This window comes from Macaca fascicularis, chromosome 2 (assembly GCF_037993035.2).
Source record: "Macaca fascicularis isolate 582-1 chromosome 2, T2T-MFA8v1.1".
In the NCBI taxonomy this organism is placed as follows: domain Eukaryota; kingdom Metazoa; phylum Chordata; class Mammalia; order Primates; family Cercopithecidae; genus Macaca; species Macaca fascicularis.
Genome location: NC_088376.1, coordinates 35487970 through 35499121, shown reverse-complemented (window position 1 = coordinate 35499121; position 11152 = coordinate 35487970). Strand labels below are relative to the sequence as shown.

The following is an 11152-nucleotide window of genomic DNA, read 5'->3' as shown; positions in this document are numbered from 1 at the left end:
CTAGTTTATTAAAGAAGAAACAAAAGAATGGCTACTCCATAGACAGAGTAGCCCTGAGAGCTGCTGGTTTGGTTGGCTATTTTTTTTGTTGTTGTTGTTAAGATGTAGTCTTGCTCTGTCGCCCAGGCTGGAGTGCAGTGGCATGATCTTGGCTCACTGCAACCTCTACTGCCTGGGTTCAAGTGATCCTCCTGCCTCAGCCTTCCGAGTAGTAGGGATTACAGGTGCACACCACCACACTTAGCTAATTTTTGTTTGTATTTTCAGTAGAGACGGGGTTTTGCCATCTTGGCCAGGCTGGTCTTGAACTCCTGACCTCGTGATCCACCCGTCTCAGCCTCCCAAAGTACTGGAATTACAGGAATGAGCCACCGTGCTTGGCCAGCTATTTTTATGGTTATTTCATGATCATATGCTAAACAAGGGGTGGATTATTCATGAGTTTTCCAGAAAATTTCCTTTTTAGACTATATAGGGTAACTTCTGGATGTTGCCATGGCATTTGTAAACTGTCATGGTGCTGGTGGGAATAATTTGCCATGCTAATATATTATAATTGGTGTATAATGAGCAGTGAGGACCACCAGAGGTCACTTTCATTGCCATCTTAGTTTTGGTGGGTTTTGGCAGCTTCTTTACCACATCCTGTTTATTAGCAGGGTCTTTATGACCTGTATCTGTGATACGGGTCCTGTTGTCCTCCTGTCTCATCCTGTGTCTGAGAATGCCTAACCTGGAGATGCAGCCCAGCAGGTCTCAACCTTATGTTACCCAGCCCCTGTTCAAGGTGGAATCACTCTGGTTCAAACACCTCTGACACTGGGACTCACAAAACAAACCCCAAAATTAAGGCCTCAGAAGCAGCCTCAGAACCAGAAGTTTTTCTGACTTTCATCTACCCTCTTCTATCCTCCTGTCGCTCAGTTCCATTCTCCCCCAAGGCTAGCCACAGAAACTAGAATCTCTCTTCCCCAAGGTGGGTCAGAAACCAGAACCTCTTTTTCCCAAAGTCAACCATAAAACCTAAAATTATTACCCTTTCCCTCCACCTTTCTATGTAAAAACTGGCCATAAAAATTATCCAACTTACCTTGTTTGACTACAGGTCAGAGGACCCCTGTTCCAGAGAAGGACCCGCCCCATACCCAGAAGGGAGGACTGCGTGCTCAGATAGGCCAAGAGTCTAAACAGACCTTACTGGGTTTCCCCACGCAGTCCCTTAGCATTTGATCTTACCCTTTTGTCCAATCATAAACACGGCCAGTCAAAGTATGGCTGTCAATACTTTGTTGAACCTAAGCATCAAAGTGAACAATATCCCCAGGATCTTTGGGATTTCATTCTGAAGGCTCCTGTGTATACTCATTAAATAAATGTGTATGCCTTTTCTCCAATTAATCTGTGTTTTCAAGTTGATTTTTCAGCAAACCTTCAGAGGGTGAAGGACAAGTTCCCTTGGCCTCTTCAGTGGCATAGTCTTCCTTACTGGGAAAGGGCTTGTATTTTTTATTTTGTTCTCAGCCCCTTTTCAAAACTAGTATTTTTTTTTTTTTTTTTTTTTTTTTTTTTTTTTGAGACAGAGTCTCACTCTGTCGCCCAGGCTGGAGTGCAGTGGCACAATCTCAGCTCACTGCAAGCTCTGCCTCCCGGGTTCACGCCATTCTCCTGCCTCAGCCTCCCGAGTAGCTGGGACCACAGGCGCCCACCACCATGCCTGGCTAACGTTTTCGTATTTTTAGTAGAGACGGGGTTTCACTGTTAGCCAGGATGGTCTCAATCTCCTGACCTCATGATCTGCCCGCCTTGGCCTCCCAAAGTTCTGGGATTACAGGGTGAGCCACTGCGCCCGGCCAAAAACTAGAATTTCTTTTGGGATCTAAGTTTTTTGGATAATGGGCTCCCTGAACTGGGTCTCTTTTGTCTATTTTTTCATCTTACTCTGCTTGACAAGATTTCCTCAACGTTCTCTGTCAATGTCTTCTATTGTTTTTCTTCTATTTTAAAAAATTTTAAGACCTGATTTTCTGTGGGAAAAATTTTTCGAAGTGCCATCCTGTTGTTTTGTAGATGCAATGCTTATCTCTGAGGGTATAGTTAGATGGCTTTCTTTTCCAATGCTTTCTTCTTCCTAGTGTCCTCCAGATTTCCTTTTTTCTTCCTGTTTTGGCCTCTTTTGTGCTTCTACTGCCATACCTGGAGGTAAACACCTGTCAGCATTCACACTAAGGGCTGCCTTCGAAGGCTCTCCGCAGGGCTGAGTCGCTTTAGGAAAACTTCTGCCACAGGAAGGGTGTGGGATCATCCAGCTGTGCATCACTTGATAAAGTTTTCTGCTCCAAACTCTAGATTTGCTTACTCTGAACTCACCTTGATTGTTTTAGTGTTGACAAGATTGTCCTCAGGTCAGCTCTTACATTTAAAGCTGGGAAAAATGTTCCATTTCCTGCCTTGGAATGCTGGGAGACCTGATAGATACATACGAAGGGCTATTTTGAATCATGTAAAATACTAAAATGTGAGATTGGGGTTTGAGCTTAAGTAACTCCAGTGACTTTCCTGAACTTATGCATAGCTAAATATTTGTAGAATTACTTCCATATGACCTTTCCTTTTGAAGACAAATGACTCATTCTTTCATTGACTCATGCCACATCTTCGTAAACTTTTCCCTGAAATAGAGACTGAGGGCATGAGTTCCTCTTTTCCTGCTCACAGGCATTAATTAGGGTCCAGGGAACGAAGCCAATGTTCTCTGTAGACCTTAGGTTTATCTACTGCCATTGGACAATAGCTGAAAACTCTTCCTACAGGATAACTGCATAACTTGTATATAAACCATATTCTTTTCAATGTTAAAAAATTTAAGCATGAAACATTCTTATTTGTGTAAATAACAGAGTTTTCATTAACAGCTCTGGGCCTTTCTCTTCTCTTACAAAGTTATTTTCATTAACAGCTCTGGGCCTTTCTCTTCTCTTACAAAGTTATTTCCCTAAATTGGGGATTTGTAAAAATGATGGAAATGTACACATCTTCTTTCATAAGCTTGATGGCAAAACAAACGTTTTATTTTTATTTTTGAGACGGAGTCTTGCTCTGTCGCCCGGGCTGGAGTGTAGTGGCCGGATCTCAGCTCACTGCAAGCTCCGCCTCCCGGGTTTACGCCATTCTCCTGCCTCAGCCTCCGAGTAGCTGGGACTACAGGTGCCTGCCAAATCGCCCGGCTAGTTTTTTGTATTTTTTAGTAGAGACGGGGTTTCACCACGTTAGCCAGGATGGTCTCAATCTCCTGACCTCATGATCCGCCCGTCTCGGCCTCCCAAAGTGCTGGGATTACAGGCTTGAGCCACCGCGCCCAGCAAAACAAATGTTTTAAACTGGCCACCCTATTTGCTGTATTCATGGGACCCTGGAACCCACAGTAGCCTCGCCCACCTTTTACTCCCTAAGTTTGGAAATTAGTGGTCAATAATCCAGACGTGAAGTTCTTTGCTTTAAATGCTAAATGACATATTAAACAACACACGTAGTAACAACTAGAATAGGAAAGCACTGATGACCAGGAGAAATGCCTGAAGTTTCCACTACAATGGAGGAGTTAAAGAATTTATTTCACAGAAAGTCATCTATGGGAAACAATAATTCTGAGAAGTGATCTAGTTCTGAGGTTTTTAACTGGGGTGACAGTGGGACTGAGTTTTCGGGTATTTTTAAAATATGTGCTTTTGGGCATTTTTGCATAAAGGGTTTATACATATTTCAACAGATTCTTAACACCAAAGATTTCCTGACCAGGTCAAACAGGCATTTTATAGACAAAATTAATGCCCAATGTCAGAAACCTAAGCAGGGCAGAATCTGCCTGACAAGCCAGTGTTCTTCCTTGACACAACCTCACAGCGCCCAGCTCCTCATTCCTAGACGCTCTGTCTACAAGGCTGACACCCTATTAGGTGTTTACATCTATTATTCCTGATCTCCCGAATATCCCCACAAGGGAGACATTAATGACCCCCACTTATTGGTGACAGCTCCAAGGTCACTTGGTGAAGGCCAGAACCACAGTCCAGGTGGCCCCAACTTGGTCCATACCGGCTCCAGGATACCTTACTTCTGTTCTCCTGCCCTGATTTAAACAGACCGGGTGACAAGATAATGGGTAAAACACTGAATTCAACCAAAATCCACACAAACATTTGGGGTTAATATGAGGATGGAATCAACACCTTGGGCATCCAGGAGTGATTCTGATATAACCTGGATACTCAAAACTTAACAAGTACTCAAAAAAAAAAAAATAAAATAAAAACAACACAAGAAAAACAAAAACAAAACTGGAAACGCTCCGAGGAGCCAGGCAGTCACCCAGTTCTAACTTAGTGCCCATTCCAAGTTTTGGTGTGTGCTGTGGGCCAGCCTTGGGGGTCTGCCTCCCCAGCTTCAGGACAGGCTGTCAGTTGTTTCTGAAGGTGCTTGAGTTGAATTTATACCAAGTCCCATCAAGGCTCAGGTGGCTCTGGCTCCAACCAGCCCTTTGTCCTACTAATCTATGAGCAAACTCTCTTCTTCTTTGTTACTGGTGCTCCAGCCAACACTATGTATTAGTCTGCTTGGACTGTCATAACAACATACCATAGACCGGTGGCTTAAACAACAAATTTATTTTTCACAGTTCTGGAGGCTGGGAAGTTTAAGATCAATGTGCCAGCAAGTTAGGTTTCATTCTGAGGCCCCTTCTCTTGGCTTGTACTTGGCTCCCAGTGTGCTCATGTGACCTCTTGATGCAGAATGTCAGGTGTCAGGGGAGAAGTACCGGTGGGCTCTCTGGTGTCTAAGGTATTATCCCTATTATGAGGGCTCCACCTTCATGACCTCATCTAACACTAATTACCTCCCTGAGGCCCCATCTCCAAATACCACTGGGGGTTAGGGCCTCACCCTATGAATTTTGGGGGAAGATACAACCATTTACTCCCAAACAACTAGCTTCCCTGAAGTCCTTGTCCTCCTCTGTCCCATCACAAAAGTGGCATGAGCACACATGTGACCGTGAAACTATATATTGTAAAAGGAGTTCAGTCATTTAAAAGAACACCTGATTAATAACTCATTGGACAGAAAGCACATCCATCCAACTCCTCATAACCACTGGTTTTTATCTTATTTCAAGGGGACTGATTTTGATTTTTTTTTCCTCATAATACCCCTATTTAATTCTCGTAACACCCCTTTGAGGAATGGGCTCAGAATTAACCTTATTTTGTAGATAAGGAAACAAAGTCTGCCTTCCTTGGTCACATTGCTGCTGGCCAGTAAAAGGAGGGCCATGCATTCCCAGAAACTCAAGTAGGCAGTTAAATTCCTAGTCAGAGGAGGTTGCGAGAAAGTTTATCTGCAATATTTTTTCCAAGTGCTCTTCCCAAAATCCTAATAAAGCTTATTTACACAATTTTCATATAATGAACAATTTCAGCATGAGAAGGATTGCTGAAGTTCTAGACTGAAAGGGATTCTTGAGCTGAGCATCTGGAGATGATCTTCGGTGGATGGACGAGGGTCCAGCATGGTCTCTTGCCCATTTCCAGTTTCTGCCTCTGCACTGTTCCTTAGATGGACTGTGGGTTACTAGGGTGTATCTCTGAGTTTTGCTACCTCTAAACAGCCCCTCCCTCAACAAACATACCAAAGTGATCACTCCACACTGCTGTTTAAAACACAGATCTCATTCCCGAATCACTATTAGGTTTGATGTTAATGCGTCAGCCCGGCACTTTGGACACCGTCCAGCTGGCTCCTCCCTGGGTCTCAGGCTGGGTTCTCTCTGGATCCTTATCCCCCAGCCATACCAGACAACCCCCACCCCTCCAGGTGTCCTATATACACTTTCCTGTTACCCTGCTCAAGCTGTCTCACTTTTGTATCTCAGGACTGGAGCAAACGACTTCATACTTAAATCTCAGATAAAGCCCCCACCCTCAAAGATCAAAACTCAACTTTCCCCATCACAGACACTTGCCTGACATTGCTGTCGTCTTAATGGCTCAGGATACACACCTCAGTGTCACATTAACAGTTTTGATTTCTTACTCTGTTACTTACTAGTTGTGTGACTTTTAGTAAGCTGCTTTACTTATCTGAACCTCATGGTCTTCACCTGGAAGATGGGAATTATATCAGTACCAGGCCCATAGGTTTGTTCTGAGGATTAACTGGCCCACAGATTTGTTCTGAGGATAAAATGAGGTTATACAATACTTTGCAGACAGTAAATATTCAGTAAAGGTGAACTATTATTGACATCTAAACATCAATGATTGCAGACTACTTTAATGGGTCTTTATTGTATTCACAATACTTATATTCTTAGTATTTAAAAGAAAAAATTATGTTGATTTATGCTCTCCTAAATACCTAATCACAATTTAGCTGTTATAATTTCTTTCAGTGAACATTTTTATGGCCATCTATTGTCTAGAAACTAAAACCCTAGTTACATATTAAAATACTTGCATTAACATATTATTCCATAATCTGTGAGAGATGATAAACTTCATGCAAAAGTTTGAATTAGTGATTTGGAATAGGAGTAAGTTTCCATTTTAGCTGTTCTTACACATCAACTGTGGAATAAACTCGGTTCTTGCTTTGAAAGGAAACTTGGAAGTGTGGGTATTTCCCCATTCTTTAAGAATTGTTTGTTTATATTCTCCATGTTTATATTTTCTTGTAATTTTTTTTTTTTGAGACGGAGTCTCGCTCTGTCGCCCAGGCTGGAGTGCAGTGGCCGGATCTCAGCTCACTGCAAGCTCCGCCTCCCGGGTTTACGCCATTCTCCTGCCTCAGCCTCCCGAGTAGCTGAAACTATAGGCGCTCGCCACCACGCCCGGCTAGTTTTTTGTATTTTTTAGTAGAGACGGCGTTTCACCGGGTTAGCCAGGATGGTCTCGATCTCCTGACCTCATGATCCACCCGTCTTGGCCTCCCAAAGTGGTGGGATTACAGGCTTGAGCCACCGCGCCCAGCCCTATTTTCTTGTAATTTGTGGTCACACTAGAAAATCTATGTGCTGAGACTTGCTATTTGAAAAATCTTCTGGCTATTTAATTTTCTCTTCTTAAAAACAGAATTAATATCACACATTATTAACAGCCTGACCCATTCCTGAGTGTTGTATGAAAAATAAATGAGATGCTGTGTCTGGAGACTTAGATGTGGCTGCAATATTAAAGTTAGGAATGGTTACGAATGTAAGATAAGTCTGTTTAATACTTCATCTGTCTTAGAAATAAAGATATATGGGGTCTTCAAAGGGAAAGATTAAACTAGAACAAATATATCTCATTAACAAAGCAGTCAATTCCCTTTATTTTTAAAATTTTATGTACACATATGAATGATCTGTATAATGTACATTCAATATAGAAAGCTTTATATATTTGATAGTGTATAGAACATTTCACAATTACACTAATCTCTTACATAACATCTTGACATCCATTTTTAAATTTTTTTGCACAAGCTCCTCTTCATTCAATTTGGTAAAGCCAGTTATACATACTAAGGTGTACTGTGAGCTTTCAGAAGTTAATGATTGAGGATGCCAGTGAGGAGTGCTGGGACAAAACCTAATAGTCTTGGACGGTGGGGGGAGGATGGCCACGCAGACTTGATGCAGGAGAGGGAAATATTCTTTCCTGGGGAAAAGTGACTTAGCCCAATTTTTGTTGACTGTAGCTCAACCCTACAGTCATGCTAATTCAAAAAAAAATTACAAAAACTAGGAAGAAAGTTTTGTCTTTTTGATTCACAGTTTTGTAAACAGATATAAAGAAACAAATGTGCTTACATACACCAAGAAAAAAAAATTCTTGTGTACCCACTTAGGTTGATCCACAGAGTGCTTTCTTATAATGTGATACAATTAGAATCACTGACTTTTTTCCTAAAAATATATTTATAGAAAAAGGAGTAACACTGTCATGAAACCAGGAGAAAGGCAGTAAGAGTTTGCTTCAACGTATCAGCTGGAGGAATGTGGACTCGGCACTGGCCTTTCAGCGTTTATTGTCTGTTGTGAATATTTCAAGTCTGATAGCCAAGGTCGCCTGCCTCATGGTCTACAGGAGGTGGCAGGTTAGACATGACCGACGTGGATGTACCTGCAGTAAGGTAGCCAGCAACTCCAGGTCCTGCAAGAGAGAAAGGAAAACACACACCTCTAGAGAGCAGAGTCAAGTGAAAACACTGACCTTTATAAAAATGTCAGAGCCTGTTCAGGCTCTCCATCACACAAAACTCATCCTCTATTTCAATTACCTAAATGTGTATCCATACCTTAATCAACAGCTACATAGTACCATTTTCATGTTTGCCTGTACTATAGACTAGAAATCATTTCAAAATGTATGCTGGACAGTAAGTAACACTGGTGTGGAAATACGGAAAAAATTTTCCTTCTTACATTTGGGAATCTTTCATTTTCAATCTTTCAAAAAATTCCGAGCACTGAAAAGAACTATGTCGAATGGACAAAAATGGAAACAGACAAAAGAAACTACACTCAGCCCATCCAAAAGTCATATGTGACAAAATTCAACATAAACACTTCTGTCAACACTCAAACTAACCTATTTTCATTTGGTGCAAAGAAATGCTATTGTAACAAGTAACACCAAATGAACAAGGGTTGCTACACCAAAGACTCTGAGAAAGAAAAGGAAGGCTCTGGACATCCATCTATCATAGGTTAAAACAAGAATGCTACGTGAAAGGGTATTGATATTTTAGTCATATTTCTCCCTTGATTCTGTTTCTGTTGCACGAAAATGCTATATATGCCAGCATTTACCATATGTCCTATGGGCATATTAATGGCTTTAGCCCTCTAGAGTTTATTTTAAACATTGCATAAACATTTAATTACATCTCAGAAGCACTGTACAAACTAACAAGTACTTGGAAGGGACACTGTAGCGTAATACTGCATACTGAGCAATAGTTTTAGCTGAAATTGTAGGAAACAAGGCAAACAACTAAGGAACATTGAAGGGTTAGGACTAGAAAGGCAGTGGGAGTGGCATGCATTTAGCAAAACGTTTCTCTACCTGCTTCAGAGAGCTACACAGAAGTTAGCAAGCTGCCTGGCAGAGCGGATCTAAAGCCCGCTCCTGAGGTGAAGGGGGCTGCTGCCAGTTAGAAGGGAAGGAGAGACACCTGAGGGGAAAAAAGAAATATAAGCAGCAAGGGAAGTTGTGAGGAAGCGCAAACAGCAGAGTAGTTTGATGAAGGTAGAAACAGGGATTGGTGGAGGACAAAAGGCCACCATTCAGATTCATCTTGTTTTTGACCTTAAAAGTATTGGTACTATGGATGTGAAATGGCTTGCACAGATACACGGGCAGAGATGACTCAGCCTGTGTGAGCTGTAACTGAAGCCAACCAGAGTGCCCAGGTACTTGGAATGCTGTACTTATAAAAACCTTGTACTTGTAGAGCTTACAAAAAATATTTCCCCTTTTTAAGGTACTGTGGGAGCCTGCATCTATCAACTCCTGCCTTGAGCCAATCAGGATGCCAGGCCTTTCACCATCTGCTCAGGAAAAAGGCCAGCAGGTCAACAAAGACCCTCTAACAACACAGTTCAGAGCTGCAGCAGCACCCTGTGATCATTTCCCACCACCTGTCACTCTCTGAACTTTAGGCTGCAGCACCATTACTGCAAAACCATCCAGTAGGTCTCATCAAAGATGTAACCCTTAACAGTAAGACCTCAAACACTCCAGACTGTGTGGTTTCTGACCAATTCTGACTGTGGGCTCAACTTGGTTCCCATCAAAATAGTAGGTTATGAGACCAAACCACGAATGCTACATCTAGAAAGTGGATTAATGATGCAGTTCTCAAACTGTGTGCTGAGGCACCCTGGGGCATTGCTGCAGGGTATTTATTTATTCCTTTCACCCGTGTGTGTGTGTGTGTGTGTGTGTTTATTCCTTTCACCCGTGTGTGTGTGTGTGTGTGTGTGTGTGTGTGTGTGTGTGTGTGTGTGTGTGTGTGTATTTAACAGATGGCAGTCTATGTTGCCTTGAACTCCTGGGCTCAAGCAACTCCCTTAAGAGCCCCCCTTATCCAGGCCTCCAACTCCTAGGCTCAAGTGATCTTCCCAACCCAGCCGACTGAGTAGCTGGACTCGGCCTGTCCACGTGGACTACAGGTGCCTGCCACATCATCCAGCTAACTGCTGGTTATTTTAAATTTGAAACACAGCGCCATCTGCTGACTACCATACAAACAACTACTTTCAAGTTTGTCTTGCAATTACTTCATAAACTAATTAAGTATTTCTTTTGGCGTGGGGATGGATGAAAAAATTACTGCGCTACTAAGGGCACTGTGAACTGAGAAAATGTGGGAACCTCTGAGCTAAAATCTAAATGGTGAAACGATGGGCTTGAAGGAAACCAAATTTTAGTACCATCATTTGCCTCTTTAGGAAAGGCAAATCAAAATCAATTCCTGGATAGTTCTACAAATGAAATACGAGGTGCTCTCCCCAGGCCCCTGGCCTCTCCTTGAGGTCTGGTTTCTTGGGGCTAAAAGGTGCTGCTTGGTCACTTGCATGGAATAGAGCAGTTGTGTTCTCCAGAGAAAGATGGGAAGCACAGGGGCTGCCAGGAATGGGCATGTGGCAAGTTTGCACAAGGTTGTTGGACTTCAGAGAAATGAGAAAAGATGGAAAATTTACAGAGAATCCCACAAAACCGAATTGGCTACCATGATGAAGTATATATGTGAAAAGTTATCTCCAATTCTGGCTCCTAAAAGCATCTTCGCCCTGGCTTCTGTTCCTTTTCCTGTTATTCCTTCTTTAGCTACTGATTTTCTAGGTGAGGTAATTTGAGGATTTTCACTGCTGAAATTATTTTTTATGAGGCTCTGAGACAGCACCAAGCTGTTCTAGAACCTAACAAATGGCTAAGTAATCAAGGGCCCTGGATAATGAGTAACCACAATTTATCTGCATCCACAGGAAAAATTCCACTGAGGCACCTTTAAATAAGCATTTGTCATAAAACAAAATATGCCAGGCTAGAGAAACTATGGAAATAGGCAGTCTCATTTCAATTTTTCAACATTGAGTAATCCTAACCTA

General features: G+C 42.2%; 1 protein-coding gene across 2 annotated transcripts in view; it reads right to left on the bottom strand.

Annotated features, from left to right (window-relative positions):
* Positions 1-7336: 7336 nt before the first annotated feature.
* DNAJC13 (DnaJ heat shock protein family (Hsp40) member C13) overlaps positions 7337-11152 on the bottom strand; it is a 121089-nt gene continuing 117273 nt past the window's right edge. The window contains exons 56-57 of one of the 2 annotated variants that reach the window (XR_010584932.1): positions 9105-9213; positions 7337-8189 (exon numbers count right to left, since the gene is read on the bottom strand). Coding sequence is in view for 1 of the 2 variants with exons in the window: in XM_005545771.4 (XP_005545828.1) it covers positions 8083-8189 (107 nt within the window). In the remaining variant the exon portion in view is untranslated. The remainder of the gene's footprint in view (positions 8190-9104; positions 9214-11152) is intronic. The other variant, XM_005545771.4, reaches the window with a different exon arrangement.